The 19,691-nt window shown below is 43.3% G+C and overlaps 1 protein-coding gene across 2 annotated transcripts in view; it reads right to left on the reverse strand.

Annotated features, from left to right (window-relative positions):
* Positions 1-19,691, reverse strand: part of SSBP4 (single stranded DNA binding protein 4) — a 547,729-nt gene that overhangs the window by 59,427 nt on the left and 468,611 nt on the right. For both annotated transcript variants that reach the window (XM_030218716.1, XM_030218717.1), the window contains exon 6: positions 4,024-4,107. In XM_030218716.1, the coding sequence (XP_030074576.1) occupies positions 4,024-4,107 (84 nt within the window). The remainder of the gene's footprint in view (positions 1-4,023; positions 4,108-19,691) is intronic.

The following is a 19,691-nucleotide window of genomic DNA, read 5'->3' on the forward strand; positions in this document are numbered from 1 at the left end:
TCCAAACCCGGCAGCAGCAGCAATTTCCATATGCTGCCCTGCCGCCGGTGGCACCTGCCTCTTCCCTTTACTACGGCTGCCTGAGCCTCTGACGAAACAGGAAGTTACATCAGAGAGACTTCTTGATCTCCTGCTTCTGTGCCAATGTGCTGACCAGCAGTTCTCAACACATGGACAAGAACCCTCAGAGACATATAGAATGTGACAGTAAACAAAACCCATACAGTCAATCTTCTTATTCACGGTGAAGTGTGTCCTTGCGTTCCTCACAACCAAGCACTCCCTCTGTTTGTCCCAGGTCTTCTTTGGTTCTGTTGTTGTTTTTTATGTTTTATTCGTATTTACCATACTGCCTTTGGTAGAATATACATCAAAGCGGTTTACAGGCTAAAATATGAATTAAGAAATGAACATCATCATAATCATCCCCCTATTCCTCCTCCCCCAGGAAGCCATTCCAGACCCCCACCACTCTTTTTGGCCCATGATTTTTTGTTCTAGAGTCTTCCCGTACATAAATGTTTACTTCTCTTTAATTAATTATGCCTTTTAAGTACATGAATGGGGCTCGGGATTTGGAAAGCCTTTGATTTAACCAAATTATGTTCTCAATGACCAATTTAATGATGGGAGGGGAAGAGACTGAAAAACTGAGCAATCAGACTTTGTATTGTGAGTATCATATCTGGTAATGGTAATAGTAATGATACTATAATCTGATGACTCCCATCAACAGGTTCACAGCGGATAACAACAAATACAAATTAAAAAAGAAAATACGATGAAAGAGAAAATATAAAATCTAATTAAATGTTAAATCTAATGAAGACATTTCTTAACAGATAGGTCTTCAGTTGTTTGCAGAATAATAAATAAAAAGGAATTTTCCTTGAAACAAGAGGCAATGAACACCATGCTGAGACTGCCTGATAAGGAAAGGAAGATGATATGTCCTTTCAAAGCCACAGAGGAATCCTTTTGCTTATTCTGAAGACTGATGAGTCCCTGAGGCCTGCATGGGGCACCCAGGAGGGATTCAGAGGTGAAGCTCTCCACAGCACCTTCTTAATCCCCAATTTCCAAGAGGAGAGCATTTCAGAGCACCTTCCGAATATCAATGGGGTCAGTGAATGCCAGGGATAAACTGATATTGAGGTAATACTGGGATATTAATTTTACCCTAATGCCTCATGCAGGGGGAGAGATAGGGTGCCCCAGGAGCTATGGCCTCAATTTGTTTGAAATGAATCTCTAAGGATGAGAATGCCATCAAATTGTGCATGTGATTCTAATTTGGGTAATTTGGAAGCTGTGATACTTGTTATAGGTCCGGCAATATCAAAATATATGTAAACTGTATTCTACAACTGAATTCAAATATATCCAAAACCCACAACACACATCACATAATAATCACAGAAGCACCAACATCCAACATTCACATATACCCAGTTTTCACACACAAATACTCTCATACATTACTACCCAGAGCTCACATACCACATTCACATAAAAATTAAATGTTAAATCTAATGAAGAAATTTCTTAAACACATAGATCTTCAGTTGTTTACAGAATGATAAATAAAAAGGAATTTTCCTTGAACCAACAGACAACGAACACCATGTTGAGACTGCCTGATAAGGAAACAATGATGATATAGACTTTTATATTTAACTTTGACAAAAGATGGAAAATGTTCTTCTGTCTATTACGGTATCATTTGTAGTCTGCTAATATCTATCATATTTCTGTTATATGATTGGTTTACTGTGCTTTTAAATATTTAGGGGTCAATATTCAAAGTGATTTAAATGGCCAGAAACAGCTTCTGGCTGTTTATATTGCTTGTCTGGGATTAACTGGGCATATTCAGCAGCACTTTACAGAATAGTGCCACCGAAAATGCTCAGTTAGTGCTTAAGCTGAAACCATCTACTTTGCGGGTGTTCAGGGGTGGAGTCGGCACTCAGCCCTTAACCAGCTAAGATAACCATATAAAACATGGTCCTATCTTTATGCAGTTCATCAGCCGGCCGCATATGCTTGGATATTGGAGGACTGGCCTAATGGTTAGAGCACTGGTCTTGCCATTCAGAGGTGGCCAGTTCAAATCCCACTGCTGCTCCTTGTGATCTTGGGCAAATCACTTAACCCTCCATTGCCTCAGGTACAAACTTAAATTGTGAGCCCTCTTGGGACAGAGAAATATCCAGTGTTCCTGACCGTAACTCCCCTTGCAGTACAACTGCAAAAGGTGTGAGCAAAATCTAAATAAATATTCAATGTCAGGAATATCCAGGAATAAAGCTGGCAGTGGTCAGCAAAACTCTTACCGCTGCCGGCTTAATATTGACCCTTTATATTTCTGACACTGTATGATGTTAGTCCTATTATTAGGATTCAATTTACTATTTTCAAGTTTACCTCATTGATTGTATTCATGCTTCTATCTGGTCATTTCACTACTGTTATGATGTTAACACAATTGTTTTATGTCAAGCTGTACCTGCTGCACACTGCTTTGGGTGGAATCTCCTCACAAAGACGGTTAATAAACCCCAGTAAGTAAACAAACAAACCAAACTGGCATGTCTCAACCACTTTGTCAACTAGCTGAGAAGTGCTATGATGTTAGTAACAAAAACTAACAGGTCCACCTATGTTCTGTGCACTCCCAGGCCGAGCTGCTGTGCTGCTCACTCAGCTTTACACTCTGTTACTGTGTCTGTTAAGTGTCAGTACAAATCTCACATCTGCTCATGACATCAACGGGTACGATGACAGCATGAGCAGAGAGAACAAAGCCAGCGTTTAGCAATCCTTTTCCTGAGTAAATAGCAATAACTAGGCTTTAAGGGTAAAAATGTGGCTCAAGTTAGAGTGAATCCAGTCTTGGTTTTATCCCACTACATGTACAGGGTCCAACAGTAGACAGTGACTGGAAACCCAACTGAGTCTGTCCAGTTTGCTCTCTGGTACAGTGGACTACCAGCTCAGTCAGAATTGGCCTCTGCTGGGACTATGACTCTATGAATCTTTATGAGCAACTATCTAGGGGTTTCTTTCCATTTTTAATCTCCTCTTTTCCAGTTGTCCACCTACTGCAGCAACGGTGACAGTCCTCATTCAGTAACCACATCTCATGGTTCTGTATGGAGCTTTACCCATGTCTATCTCAGGTTTGACCAGTAGGTGTCACTGTTGAGCTTCTCATCTATTCTTACCTATTAATTTTGCTCTTCCCTACAAACTCATGCTTCAGCGACCAACCCAAGTTTTCTTGCCTGATCCATGCAGTCTTTGGAATGACTGGAAAATATAACCATGGGGAAATCAGATTTACATGTCTTATTTGCAATGAGGGAAAACCAAGACTAGCTCAGTCCCTTTCGACATGGAGATGGATGGCCAACCTAACTTCTGCAGCTATGGGAAGACAGGAAGGAAAAGGCTAACACCTGCCCCTAAGCATTCTGGGATTTCTCCTGCTTTTTGTCAATACAAACCACAAATCACAGAATGCCCAGAGACAGAGGCTCAGAACATCAGGACTGGCTTCTGGTGCATTTAGTATGGGGGTAAGGAGAAGGGGAGACTTGGCGGGGAACTGGAGGGTCTGCACCTTCAAAGACTGACTTTAATGGCATATACACTTGCGAACAAGGGTGGAATGACAAGGTCCTTTGGAAAACCTGAAAAAGGCAGGGCATTCATCCTGAGAAGATGGGATTCCTGGCAGGCTGCAAAATGACCTATGTGGCCCTGAAAGCTCATGGATATCAGAACTATTGGAAAGTCCTTATTCTGATCCAGTAAACAGGATCACAGCATGGAAGCAATCTGCATTACAAAAGTGGAATTTGATGATGCTGTTAAGTGCTAATGAGTTTTCTTGGTCATCACAGGTAGAATGTTTGATTTGCACTATATCCCCCAAGTTGCAAGTAATGCAGGAGACTTGGACCCTATCCCACCCCTCCCCCATGGACCTAACAGAGGCCTTAGACTGCATGTCCTTACCTGACTGTGAGGCCCCATCATAGGGTTGTTGGGGTTGTGTGGAGGAGGCTGTGCATGAGGTGATGGCTGAGAGCCCGGAGGTCCCTTCAAGAAAAAACACAAAAGAAAAAAAAAAGAAAAAGGTTACGGTTACCGGACAAGGACAAGAATGGGAGGCAGCTGTTTCATTTAAACTAAAGGCCATCTTTGGTTCAAAGCTTTTGCTTTGGGGGCATCAGTTTCTAAGCAGAGACTCATCAATAAGTAAGATCATGATGCAGTTTGGACTCTGTGGACCTCTGATCTTACCTCAGCTCAAACAAGTCATTCTAGTTAGCATCAACAACTGCCTCCATATCCTAAGAGACAGGTTGAGCCATTCTTGATTTTACCCCAATGGTACCTACAGGTTTGTAGTTTCAGGTTTTCTCTGGAGAGCAGGAACTACATACCCAAAGGTGCAAAGGCTTGCCCAGTGGGGAGCCAGTTGATAATCCGAACTTTCTAAGCCTCTGCCTCTGAGCATCATGGGACGTATAGTCCAGCAGTTTGTACTGAGTGGCATGGGGCATTCCCATGGGTTGGTTCTGCCCATGACAGGGAAGTTTGGTGGACAATTTAGCTAGCATGAAGGCTGCCTGGGAGGACCAAGCCATTTCTAGTTATCCTGGACTGCTCATCCACTGTTGATTTAAAGGGACTAGGAGGCTACATCTATACTCCAGTGTCAGCCTGAGAGATGGCAGTAAGTTTTTAAAAAAGCACAAGGACTTCCTCTCTCCATATTCCGCATGGTAGCTCAAAATTCAGAGCCTGGAGGGGATTCAGAGTAATTAACAAATAATTGAAAACAAAACAGAGTACTCTCTTGATCGCTGTCCCCGGCAATGCAGGCCCTCTGGACCAATACAAACTCATAAGTGCCACACTGTATAATATTTAATAATCATGTTCCCGTGGCTTTCCAACTGTAGTCTGGGCATAATGGGAAGCATACGGCATGCGAAGGTTTCCAATATTGAGCCTGCTCCCGCTGGGGGGATTTCCAGCCAATCACGGTGGAAGCAAAGAGCAGTGGTAAATGATGCAATTAATAAAATCATTTTCTATCCAGCTAAGGAGATAACTATTGAGCCCAGCAGTGGCTCCCATTCAGCAACCTGCATCCTCGCCCAGCTGCATACCTCCAGAGAGGCTGCAGGTGCGGCATCGGAGCCACTAGGGGGCACTATCTCTCCAGAAATCCACCAGGCGCTGGCTGGTGATGGGTTCCTGAATACTTGGCAAATTCTACACTGCAACAAGTTGAAGCAAATTTTGCTTCTTTTTTTCTTGCCCTATTTTTGCCTGGATAACTGTAATATAAAATCAAGTTATTCGGCTTTAATAGGAAAATGTCTGCCGGACCTGATTTGTTTGAGGTGGAGAGGGATTTTCTAAAACTAAAATCAATTTGGGGGGGGGGGAGGAGGACTTGGCTGGCCACAATAGGTCCATGCACAAAATTGATATCTGAAAAGCTACACGTTTTTCCAGAGCAGATTGGACAGGGGCGCAAGACCTCAACCCTTGAGAGCCACAGCCCAGTCAGGTTTTCGGTATTTCCACACTGAATACATATGAGATCTATTTAATACAATGGAGGCAGTGCATGCAAATAGAACTCATGCATATATTCATTGTCAAGATCCTGAAAAATCCTGAAAATTCAATTGGGTTGTGGCCCTTGAGGACAGAGTCTTGAGCACTGCTTAAATGATTAAGAGTCTCCAGCCTTGGACATATTAGTTTCAACCACAAGGACACTACAGAACCACTGGAAAACTAAAATGGGTCAGTTATATTACGAAACGGGTTCCTGGGTCTTTGGCGCGTAACCAGAGACATGTTTACTTTTATCTTTTAACATTTTTATTGAACATAATACACAAGCCAATACATGTCTTACAATCTTTTCTATTCTACAATACAACATTCCAACCTCCCCTGTTGAAACGCATCCCCCCCCCCCATTCCCCTTCCCAACTCCACCCCACCACCACGATTCTTGGAAAGGTACAGGCACAACCTTCAGAAAATATGCAATCATTAAACAGGTCTTGTCTCTTATAACCTACCTTGTCCGAAATGAAATAAGTACCTTCCCTCTGTTTCTCAACCACCCTCCCCTCCCCTCCCCACCTACCCCTATCGTATTTCCCGAGTACTTGCCTAGCCCAATCCCAATTGCATCTTGTTCATAATTATACTCCTTGCTGCTGAAGACACATGTTTATTTTTATTTGGTGAACTGTTTCATTGTGTCTTGCACAGTGCTTAACGAGATTGAGCATGTAATCAAATTTTTGCCCTAGCCCTATATCTGAACATTGAGCCCAGTGGGATTCAGTCCCAACCACATTAGCTACCACTTCTGTGAAGGACAGCGGCCTAAAGCAGAGGGCTATAGGCTTTAATTCATGGGGCCCTAAACCTCCATGGTTTTTCTCCCCAATCTGCCCCTCCCTCTATAAACCCAGCCTCTGTTCTCAAGCACCAACCTGATTCTTAGATCCCAACATATGCAAATATATCTCATACATATTTATTGTGAATATGATGAAAATAAGGATAGATATAATGGGAACCTAGGAAAAGTGCATTAGTCGTTTGGACATTAGTAATGAGGAGTTTGCTTGAGTTCAAGCGCCAAGAGCTAAAATTACCTAGTAATTCTGCAGTTTTGTTCCCCCACCTCACCCCAATTTTAGGGTAATTTGTTATTCATTTTTGGTGATGAGCAATTGTGCTCCCTGAGTGACCATGAGTGGCACACTGGACACTGCCCATCATAAACAGGAAAGACGCAAACTTAATTTGCCAGAGACCCCTGAAGAATGCACCTGCCATTGGTCTTGAAATGTACTTTTCAGAAATGCTAACAGAGGTGAAATTGTTTCAGTTATTGTCCCCCTATCACCTGCTGTGTGGGATAACATGTAGGGGACCTGGCAGCCAGTTTCACACTATCAACCAAGCCGTGAAGCATGCTGGTGGTGGCAGAATGTATAATGGGACACTGATATGCCTGTAGGTCAGCATGGAAATAAACACATCTCACAAACATTTACTGTATTTGTCCTGAAAACCAGACCTACTGATACATCTTGAGCACCAGATCTGTCTATTCCAATTCCACTGGCTCTTTCTTTTCCCCTCACATCTAAATACCTCCATGGCATAAATGCATAGGAGGCAAGACTCTTTCAATCAAAAAAGGAAGCTCTGGAATGAGAGGGCATAGGATGAAGGTGAAAGGGGACAGACTCAGGAGTAACTTGAGGAAATACTTCTTTACGGAAAAGACTGTAGAGAGATGACGGTTGAGGAGGTGAAGACGGTATCTGAATTCAAGAAAGCATGGGACAAGCCCGTAGGATCTCTAAGGGAGAGGAAGGGATAGTAACTGGTATGGATAGGCAGACTGGATAGCCCATATTAGGCCAATATTCAGACCATGGGAGGGAGCCCAGCTAACTCCCACAGTTGGCGGTCAACCTGGATATTCAGAACCAGGCCATTTCCGGTGACCGGCACTGAATATCTGGTTTAATTTCAGCTGGTTTAAAAGTTAACCGGCTAAGTCGATATTTGAAGAGAGCAGGTTAACTTTAAACCGGCTAAAGATATACCAACTATTTAAGCAGACTGATGTGGCCGCTTACAATAGCCGGATATGAACTGAATATTTGAGGACAGCCAGCTATATCACTTGATATAGCCGGTTATCTCCTAGGCGCTAACCAGGAATACTGGCTACCCCCTGCTGAATATCGCCAGATAGCCAGTTAAGTGCCAGTTAACCAGCCAGAAACCTCACTTGGCCGGTTAACTGGCACTTAACTGGCTATCCGATGATATTCCGTGGAGAATAACCGGCTATTCCCCCCTGAATATTCCTGGTTAGCGGCAAGGAGATAACCGGCGATATTGCAAGATATAGCCGGCTATTCACGAATATTCAGCTCATAGCCGGCTATTGTAAGTGGCCACATTGGGCAGCGTAAATAACTGGAATATCTTTGCCCAGTTTAGACTTAACTGCCTATCTCCTAACGTAAACCTAGGTGGTTAAATCTAAACTGCCCAAAAATAAACCGGATATTTAATGCTGGTCACCGGAAATAGAATTGAATGTCTGGGCTGACCATCGACTGTGGGAGGCAGCCTGGCTTCTTCCCGCGGTCTGAAAATCGGCCCCTATATCTTTATGTTTCCTTCACACCCTTTCTCTGTCTTCCATTGTTTAACCCCACAATTCACCTCTCCCCATCTCAAACTCTGTCTCATCATGACTCCTGTCTCTCTTGCTCTCTCTCTTTCTTCTCCTTTGTTGGTCTCTGCCCCTTTCTCTCACTGCTCTCCCTCCCACAGGATTTGTCTAAGGCTGTTTCCTTCTCTCATTGCAGTTATCCTGGTAACTACAGGTCAGCAGCTGTTTGATGTCAGTGGACAGTGCAAACACAGAAGCTGCCTCATCTGTCCTTTCAAAGCCAGAGAGGAATCCTTTTGCTTATTCTGAAGACTGATGAGTCCCTGAGGCCTGCATGGGGCACCCAGGAGGGATTCAGAGGTGAAGCTCTCCACAGCAACTTCTTAATCCCCAATTTCCAGGAGGAGAGCATTTCAGTGCACCTTCCGAATATCAATGGGGTCAGCGAATACCAGGGATAAACTGATATTGAGGTAATACTGGGATATTAATTTTACCCTAATGCCTCATGAAGGGAGAGATAGGGTGCCCCAGGAGCTGTGGCCTCAATTTGTTTGTAATGAATCTCTAAGAATGAGAATGCCATCAAATTGTGCATGTGATTCTAACTTTTGGAGGGTAATTTGGAAGCTGTGATATCTGTTATAGGGCCAGCAATAACAAACTATGTAAACTGTATTGGACAACTGAATTCAAATATGTCCAGCACCCACAACATCCATCACACAATAATCACAGAAGCACCAACATCCAACATTCACATATACCCAGTTTTCATACACAAATACACTCGTACATTACTACCCAGGACACACATACCACGTTCACATAAACACTAGCATCTAGAATTCAATACCCACATACACACACTAACATAACACTGAACATTCACACAGATTAACATTCACCATTCCTTCTTACATCCAACAAAAACTTAGAACTCAACATTCAGACACACACACGAGACACACTCCCTAAAACACAGCTGACCCACAAAAGAACCAAGTAGATGCAAACACCTACGCTAGAACCCAAAACACTGGGCAAGTCACTTAACCCTCCATTGCCCCATGTAAGCCGCATTGAGCCTGCCATGAGTGGGAAAGCGTGGGGTACAAATGTAACAAAAAAAACCCACAAACAACAAAACCTGACATGTACACATGCCACCCTAGAACCCAGGAAATATAAACACTAGCCCTAGAATCAAGAAATGCACACCTTCCCCTACCCCAGAGCCCAGCATTCTCATCCACAACATGCCCTCATGCACTTATTTAAAAAGCAAACAAGTCCAAATACTTGGGCTCTGTAATAAAAAAAAATAAAAATTAATCAATGAATTACAGTGGTTTTCCTCAGGGATCAATTAATTTGAAGAAAGGCATTGAGAAATGGTTTCTCACAATACAAGTGTCTAGCAGCAGTTATCCCTCTGAGCCTCGAGGATATAAACTGCGGTGACACAGAGGCAAAACCACTATGAAAGGCAGTGACATGTCCCACAGGAGTGGGAACCACAGAACCCAGCCCAGGGGGCAGGGCAAATTAGCTCTAGGAAAAAAAAATGATTAACAGCAGTGTCTGAGTCTATAACATGCCAGGGACTTTCACTTGGTGAACAAACCCCACCCCGTGCTTAGGAGTTTCTTCCTATGTTCTGAACAGTTCAATATGGAACCCAAAGAGACTGCTGGGAATGGTCTCGTTACAGTTTTGGAATATTTTATGGAAGGACGAGTTATCAAAAACTGATAAAATGAAATCAAACAGCACCAGCATATTTCCTATGTTTCCTTTTCTAACAATTAAAAAAAAATAAAAAGTTCCTACCAATGTAATGTTCACAAGTGCTTTATAATGAGGTAAGACATATCAAGGTCAGGTTTCCTGTCATGATCTTATGGCCAAAATGGGCACCGTGTATTCTTGTCCTGTAGGAGGAGCCAAGTCCCAGAACATTTTGATTTCTGCTGCTTGCACCACCCTGGTATTCTGCGTACAAGGACATTATCGGTGTCTGGAAAAATGCCAAGTTAGCAGAGCTGCCAATTTACCCATTTCCAGGAGGGAGACTTTTGAGCAGACCTGGATTTGAACTCAGAAAGCAGTGGGGTATTTGTGGTCCCCGGGTTAGAATTGATCTGGGTGGTAACTACAGTAGATAATTTGATGTCAATATTTGGGAATGCTGAACAGATGGCTTTTGGCCAGATATTGAGACATTTGGTCAAACGTTATCCCTTCAAAAGAAAGAGAACCTGGTAGCGTGGCAGGGGTGGGTTTATGCTTTAGATAAAATTCATTCCCACAATGTTCCCAGCCCAAGCAAGTGGCTAGCAGACTCTTAAAATTTTGGGAATGAACAGCTAAGGAGACTGAATGCTCTGAGGCAGATGATGAAACATAGCTATGTCTGCGATGTTCTCCTGATGCTGACTTAAAGGCTGTCTAGGAATAAGATAACAGCAAGTTTACAAGACTTTTTTTTAATTGTTTGAAATATTTCATAAATAAGAACATTGTTTAATGACACTAAAGCTTTAAAAAAAATCACAATATGAACATTTCATACGTTAAAAATTGGACTGATGATGAAGACTGGTGGATTCATTGCTATTCCTGATGAGACACGTTTATGGGAAGCAACCATAGCTGGCTGGTCCTAAAAAATGTTTGTTTAGTTAATTAAGAGCTGGGAACATTGTGGGAATGATTATCATTGGTTTCTCTGCTATTTAAAATTCAGTTGTGTTGGACCTTTAATATACAGAGGGGCTCATACTATGTAACTTTGAAAATATGCCTCATAGTTAGATAAAATTCAGCCACTATTCAATTAAAGTCATCCAGACATTGTTATTACAGATATCACAGGTCTAAGATATCTTCAGTGGCTCTCGGATATATGGGTACATAAGAATACAAGAACAGCCACACTGGGTCAGACCAATGGTCCATCAAGCCCAGTATCCTGCTTCCAGCAGTGGCCAATCCAGGTCACAAGTACCTGGGAGAAACCCAATTAGTGGCAACATTCTTTGCTGCCAATCCCAGGGCAAGCAGTGGCTTCCTCATGTCTGTCTCAATTGCAGACTATGGACTTTTCCTCCAGGAACTTGTCCTAACCTTTTTAAAATCCAGATACACTAACTGCCGTTACCACATCCTCTGGCAACAAGTTTCAGAGTGTCCCCTGGTCTTTCTACTTTTTGAATGACAGAAAAACCGATTCATCTCCATCTGTTCCACTAAACTCTGGATTTTATAGACCTAAATCATATCCCCCCTCAGCTGTCCCTTTTCCAAGCTGAAGAACCTTAACCTCTTTAGCCTTACAGGAGCAGTTCCATCCCCTCTTATCATTTTGGTTGCTCTTCTTTGAACCTTTTCTAATTCCGCTATATCTTTTTTTAGATACGGTGACCAGAATTGAACACAATACTCATGGTGAAGTCGCACCATAGAGTGGCTTCACCTAATTGAAAATCCACTTAAAGATATGCAGATAACTTATCCTAGTGGCATTCACTCCCAGTCCAGGAGGGCCACCATTAGGTAAGCTTTTCAGGGTATCCTTAATGAATATGTATGAGTTACATTTGCATGCATACTACCTTCATCGTATACAACTTTCTTTCATATATATATATATTCATTAGGGATATCTTGAAAACCTGACTTAGTGCTGGCCCTTGAGGCTTGGGAGTAAATGCAACTGACTTATCCAGATACCTTTATGTGAACTAAGACCTGCCTTGATTCCAGCCATTGAAACGAGTGCTGCTTAATGAATTAGGCTAGAGAGGCCAGAACTGCTAGCCACTTGCTTGGGTGTAAGGTACAACCACAGTATAATGGAGCACAACCATGCGGCTTAAATATTACAAGGCCAACTGCGGTCTTCAATGGAGCTGTCTGCAAGCTGCCACAGTGATGTATCCTCCAATAAACCCACAATGGGTCACAGGCAGCTGAAACCAACGCTGTGCTCACAATATAATATGCTTCATTCATTGCCAAGTATGATATGCATGCATCTCAACACATTTTATAACCAAACAATTAGTACAGCTGAGGACTCCCAGAATACAGCTAAAGGGTTGGTGGGTGGGTGGGGGGGAATCACATACGTCCAAAAAAAGAGGTGTGGACAATTAATAAAACTTTAACACAACGTTAAACCTTCCCCATCTCTATGGGTTGCTCCAAGACTATTAATTAAATAAGGCAGTCAGATTTTCAGGATATCCACAATGACTCAATTTGTATACACTGGAAACCTACTATATGCAAATTTATCTCATGCATATTCATCGTGGATATCCTGAAAACCTAACTGGCTGTGGGGTCCACATGACAGGATTGGGAACCCCTAAAACAGGGTCATCAGGTGGCCTACGAAAGGCAAATTTCATTTTGTTCACTACTGATGTAAGTCCTTACCTGACCCCAATAATTTGCCAATGCTGCATGCCACAGTAATGACAGGCATAAGGGGTCTTATGATTTTTTTTATTGTGTTGCTTCCAAAGTGCCACATAGAGTAATTTTGGGGGCTATTTTATCAGATTCCTTCACTTGCCCAACTGCACCACTATCTAGCCCTGGGCTGTGGAATTTTAGCTTCTGTTCATTTCCCCCACCACAGTCGAAAATCGGGGGGCCCTGCAGCTCCCTCCCTCCCTGTCCCATATACGCGCAACCCAAGCCCCAGCATTTGAATGCCAAACACAACCGCTGACACGCCAAGACACACAGCAGTACATGTTCACACCTGTGTGCGCACATGCACACACACGCATGCACAAAGATACCGCCACCTTACAACACACGCAACTGCTTGACACATCCACTCACATTCAGACAGCACCACAATATGCAAACACTGGAAACACAGGCAGGACCTGTAACAAAAAAGACTAATAGAGAAAGGCAGCAAGGGCAATGTGCTCACACTCTACTGCTTCCTTGTAAAGATTTATAACCAGCTGCACCATTCAGCCTGGCTACAGGGGGAAAAACTCCAGAACAAGGCCGACCAGCTGCCTCGATAGAAAGGGGGAAAAGGAAAATTGCAAATAGATGCACAGCACACAACAAAAAGGGTTTGATGCTCCAAAAAAAAAAACCAAGCACACATCTTTAGAAAAAGAGCAGAAATCAGGAGCTTTCCCTTTCCAGCCCCCATCCCTGCATACTTAAGGCCTGTGGTGACTGGTAAGTGGCCACTATTCCCCCCCCCCCCCAACCTCCCCACAGTTGTACCTGGAATATGTCAGTCCCCAGCATTATATAGAATTAGAACGATGAGGCCCTACCCACAGCTCTCTGGCTGTTTCTTATTAGCACTAATTTGAAGCATATGAGTTTGAAGGGCTACAGACTGAGGGGGGGGGGGGGGGAGAGGAGAAGAGGGCAAGAAAAAAATGGACGGAGAAAAAGAAAACATAAAACCAGCCTCCACACAAGTTGATCTCATTGAGAAATGAACAGCTGAAGTAAAAAGGGGGAATGGCTGGGTTCTCTGAGGGAAAGAGGGATGAAAAGCTTTGGGGTGGGGGTAAGAAGAGGGGGAGAGAGCTGGAGCTGGGACTGAATAATGATAAGCAACAAAGTATTCAGAAATCTGTATGATGGGGGGGGGGGGGGGGGAATCACACACATTGAGGCCTCTCTTTTTTCCCTGGGGTTAGAAAGGAACTGCTTGAAACTGGATGGTTTCTCCAGTCTAATATGATGCAGGGATGCAGAAGGGGAAGACAGGGGGTGCTGGAGGGAGCTGGGACATCCTCCGAAAAAGCTAAACTGAATAAAATTTGGTAGCTACAGGGGTATGTGGGTAGGGAATAGGAACCAAAAGGTTTTTAAAAGGAAAACACTGGATCAGGAGATTGTTTTAAAAATTCTACTGTGCAACTAGGGATGTCACGATGACAGCACTGACACCCCCGGGGAGTAAGTAAGGTCCCATCATAAGGACCGTATTTAGTGTCTGTAGTTCTGAAAGGAGTTCTGGGCACAACCCCTAGCCAAGGCTTGTCCCTATAGCAACTGATCTAAAATCTAAAGTATAGAAAAAAATTCCTAGGTAATTGTCAATAAAGGTGCACCAACCAGATCCTGGCCTGGGTTCTGACTGACCTGGAGGTACAAAAAAGCAGAAGGAAACTGCCAGAAAAAAAAAATTCCATGACAAATTGGAAAGATCCAATCTACACATCACACATGTTCGCTATAAGCAGGGCTCCCAGGTTTCTAGGTGCTGATAGCTCAGCACTCTCCTGGTTTTATACAGGGGAATGTTCTTTAGTCAACATTACAAGCAAAACCACAAGTTTCAGACCCTGAGCAGAGACCGTCATGGCCCCCAATTACATGTTGCTTTGTTTTACTGCGAGCAACTCACTGCTTAGATTGGTGGTGTCAGAATCTATATTCCTCCTTCTATCCAACAGTATCCTATACCATGGTGGGCAGGATAGAAATAGAGTGGAGAAGCCCATCCAGACCTCAGCTATTGGTTGCCAGCAAGTTCCACAGTTAACTGGCCAACATATGCCATGGTCTATGGACCTGTGGTTCTGATTTCCATTTCCAAAGGCACAGCTGTATCTCTATGTCTGCAAGTGAAGAAAATCCAGAGCTGATTTAACCCAGGGCTGGCCCAACCATTAGGCAACACTGAGCAGTCACCTAGGGCAACATTCACACACACACTTTAATATTTAAAAGCATGATACGAGGATTTCTTGGGAGCTCCTGAACTCATCCTCTTTAAACTCTCTGGGCTCAATATTCAGACTGCAGGAGGTAGCTGGGCTGCCTCCCATGGTCAGCTCTGGGCCCGGATATTCAATGCCGGGATATTTCTAGTGATCGGCACTGGATATCCGGTTTATCTTTGGCCGGCCAAGTTGATATTCAGCGCTGGCCACCTAAGTTCATAGCGGCCAAAGATAGATCTGCTATTGACGTGGCCAGATTTGGCCGCCAAACTTAGCCTGCAATGCACTGAAAACTGGCGGATAGCAGGTTACATTGTGTGATATAACCAGTTATCTGCTAAGCGCTATCCGGTTATATTCAGCTGGAGACAGCTGTTTATCTCCCGCTGAATAGCGACGGATAGCCAGCGAAGTGCCGTTTAACTGGCCACGAGCCGTTCCTGGTCAGTTAAAGGGTTTTAAATATCAGTCAGTCTAAATCTAGCGAAAATCCTCTGGGAACTCTTAACAATATTCTTATCTCTTATTGTTCTACGGACAAATATCTCCATAAGACACTTCCTGAGATGACCACAAAATCCGGAAAAATGGAGCGAGTCTAAATGAAGGCGGCAGGGCCAGACACACTTAAATGGTGGAGGAGCTGGAGGACAGCATTCCTCCTAATCCTGCACATGTAAAACAAATTAGAGGCGGCAATGAGTACCTTGAGTAAAAAACTTAAAGGGCTAAGGGAAGATTTCAATTCCTTATCACAGCATATGGTGGCCTTTGGCAATCAGGTTACCTGTGTTGAGGAGTGGGACAGTGCTGCTACATCTCAGACAGAACTCACTTTTCTGAAAACCACCCTGGAAAAAATATGCTGAACAGCTTGAGGACCTAGAGAATCGCTCACTCAGAAAAAAATCTGCTTTTTTTGGGTTTTCCGGAATCCATTTAGGAAGCAGAGCTTGTGGGCTTTCTGAAGAGATGGTTAGCCACGGAATTCTTGCAAGAGAATCCATTAGGCCCCCTTCACGTTGAGCGGGCGCATTGGCTGGGCCACACCACTGAGGGAGAGACTTGCCCACATGCAGGAATAACTCGGATTCTTAATTGGGGCCCTAGAGAATTCATATTGTGCAATTACTGCCAGACCAGTGACCTCCGCTTTGATAGCAAGAAAATCCTCATATTTCAGGATTATTCTGCGGGCGTTGCTACTAAATGCTGCGCCTTTGGTCCGATCTGCAAGGCGCTTTTTGCGAAGGACATTAACCCCCTGTTTACTAAGCCATGCTAGTGACTGCCTTGTGGCAGTGCCGACACAGCCCATTCAAAGTGAATGAGCTGTGTCGGCAATAGCGTATGGCAGCCGCTAGCACAGCTTAGTAAACAGGGGAGTAAATTTTCCCGCAAAAAAAACAACACGGCGGCTGATCCGCAAGATCCACGTGGTGCAAAAAAAGAGCAGATCAAAAGAACTGGTCCTCACAGAAATATTTATTTTTAACAACAATTAAAATAAACAGTAGCCTGATACGGCCATGCCTCACTCCTTCTGGAGCTGCCTCAGGGGATATTATAACTGTTAAGTGATTCTTGCTTTTTTTTTTTTTAATTGAAAGAAGTCTTTATTCAGAATTGGGAGAGTTTGCAAAATGCTTGCAAACAAGTAATTGTCAATATAATACAGACATTAATTAGCATTAAGTATCAATCTTATAATGTCTGAAATTAAACTATGTAAAGCTCCCACAATATAGCTGACGATATTAATAAACTTCTGTATTTATGTAATTTAATACAATTGTCCCCCCCCCATCCCTCCCTTCCCTACACAAAAAAGGATGAAAGAAAGATGTGAGAGAGGAAAAAGAAAAGCGAAGATTTAGGAACTGAGTTCGATTCCCACTTCAGGCACAGGCAGCTCCTTGTGACTCTGGGCAAGTCCAGTGGCGTACCAAGGGGGGGGGGGCGGTCTGCCCCGGGTGCATGCTGCTGGGGGGGTGCCGTGCGCCGGTCAGCGTCGTTCGTTTCCATGCTCCCTCTGCCCCGGAACAGGTTACTTCCTGTTCCGGGGCAGAGGAAGCATGGAAATGAATGACGCTGACCGGCGTGCACCCCGGGGGGTTCTTTTGCCAGGGTGGGGGGGTGTCCCTCCGTCGGGGGGGGGGGGTCGCGCTGCATGGGGGGGGGCGCTGCACCCGGGGGGGCGGGGCACATCGGCGATCCGCCCCGGGTGTCAGCGCCCCTCGGAACACCACTGAGCAAGTCACTTAACCCTCCATTGCCCCATGTAAGCCGCATTGAACCTGCCATGAGTGGGAAAGCGCGGGGTACAAATGTAACAACAACAACAAAAAATCTTACTCGAGAACCCCCTCCCCCCACCTCCAACATTAACCATCAGCAGGAGCAGTTAGAAATAAAAGGGTGCCAGATAGCTTCCCATTTAGATATTCTTGCTTTTTAATATGTTTAGTTTTTATAATTTGATACTAACACTGGTTTTGTGTGTTTATTAACGGTTTTAATGGCCTCTGAAGCAGCCCCAGAAGGAGCGAAACATGGCAGTGTCAGGCTACTGTTTATTTTCATTGCTATTAAGAATAAATATTTCTGTGAGAACCAGTTCTTTTACTCTGTTTTTGCACCGCATTAAATTTTCCTTGCAATATCCAGTACGGCTTTGCCCAAGGAAGCTCAACAACAACTGGGCCCATTGCTTTCTACTAATGCTACGCAAGATTTACCCTTTACAGCATCCTGATCCCTATTCGAGTACGTGGGGACATTATACGAACGAATGGGGACATTATAGGAACACTGCTGTTCTTTGAGTGCAAGCTATGCTGTTTTACTGAGTAAGGGATAGAGTCTATTATAGGTGTGGGATGGGGGGGGGGGGTGAGGGAGTTCAGCACAACGTGACATGGTACTGGATGGAATTATTGAGAAGGTGCAAGGAGTAGTTGACGTGGATGGGTGTGGGGGTTGTTACAGGGTGATTAGGAAGGGACAATGGGTATTAGGACATGGGTTGCAGAGGTTCAGGTGTGGAATGGAAATGTACAACATGTATTTGATTCTGGGGAACTAGATTTGATTCCCACTGCATATCCTTGTGGCTCTGGGCAAGTCACTTAACCCTCCCATTGCCCCAGGTACAAATAAGTACCTGTATATACTATGTAAACTGCTTTGAATGTAGTTGCAAAAACCACAGAAAGGCGGTATATTAATTCCCTTCCCCTTTGCATGCTGGGGGACCTGATGGGGGCTGGGCATCAGATCCTGCTGTATGGATCCTGATCTTTTTTCTTATTCTTTGCTTCTTGAATGACAATACCTAATGCCAATACTAGACAGGCCACTTGGAATGTCTCTGGAATTGGTTCCCCTTTCAATCGTTATAAAATTCTTACAGACCTCTGTAAACAAAAGGTCCAACTAGCTTGCTTGTAAGGAAACTTGGATCACTGAGCAAGAACATCATAAATTGCAGGGAGACTGGATGCGTGAGGTCCTTTCTGCTTTTTCTGGGTAGTCAGAGCAGGAGTGGTGATTCTTATTGGTAATAAGAAATTCTTTGTCCTTTTCTTTCCCCAGTCCACGGGGGATTACTTGGAAGAAACTGTTCACTGCATATCAGGGAGCTAGTTTACGGAACTCTCTCCCATTAATCTAAGGCATTTGCCAAGTTATGATATCTTTAAGAAGAAATTTAAAACATTCTTATTTATAAATATGTGATAAGGAAATAATATACTGTAGCTATTGGTGCTGGATTCGTGTAAGATTTATTGATAATTGTGATATTAGTATCTATGGTAATTTTGAATTAACTTTGTTACATCCTAGATTTCTTTGATCTAGTATCTTAGTTGCAACCTACTTTTGAACCATGTTGGATTGGATATATTATTTTTAACCCAACCTTATCCAGGGCGGCTTACAAAAACAACATACATAAAATCACATAAAAAGAAATATACAGTACAAATTCTTCCTGGTATTAAAAAAAACAAGAAAAAAAACCAACAATGTCCAGGTCTCTCAGATAGATCACAACGTTAACATTTGCAGGCACAGAATATGCCAGGCAAAACAAGTGTGCTTTCAATTGGCATTTAAATGTTTGTTCTAGACGTTCATTTTTAAGAATATATAGGTAACTTATTCCACAAAGAGGGTCCTGTTATCGAGAAAGTTCCTCTTCTAGTCAAGTCCAGTTGTACTCGACTTAAAGCAGGCATTACAAGATCACAGGACATCAGTGATCGTAAATGATAAAATGTACAAGTTTTTGTACAGCATGTGTCAAATACATAGAAGATTCCTGATATAAAACTTTATGTAACAACAAAATTAGCTTAAATATTATTGGTATTGGTATTAGCAGGCTATAAATGAACCAACTGTAACTGTAAACATTTTCAGGGTCAAGTTATTCACACTATAGTGGACCTGGCTGGTTATTATGTGCTGGCCACTTTAAAGTGGCAATCTCTTACAATTATAGTGGCTAACATTTATGCTTCTGTAACTTGCACTCATGATTTTTTTTGCTGGGGGTGATACAGCAATGTCTCACTATGGGGAATCATCCACTGTTCTTGTTTGGTGACTTTAATTTGACCATGGATCCTAGTACCTATAAGATGCCGCCCACCTTTGAAAAGATTAATCTTAGTCTTCCGTATTTCAGTTCTACTTTGGATGTT

The sequence above is a fragment of the Microcaecilia unicolor genome, chromosome 11 (assembly GCF_901765095.1).
Source record: "Microcaecilia unicolor chromosome 11, aMicUni1.1, whole genome shotgun sequence".
Classification (NCBI taxonomy): domain Eukaryota; kingdom Metazoa; phylum Chordata; class Amphibia; order Gymnophiona; family Siphonopidae; genus Microcaecilia; species Microcaecilia unicolor.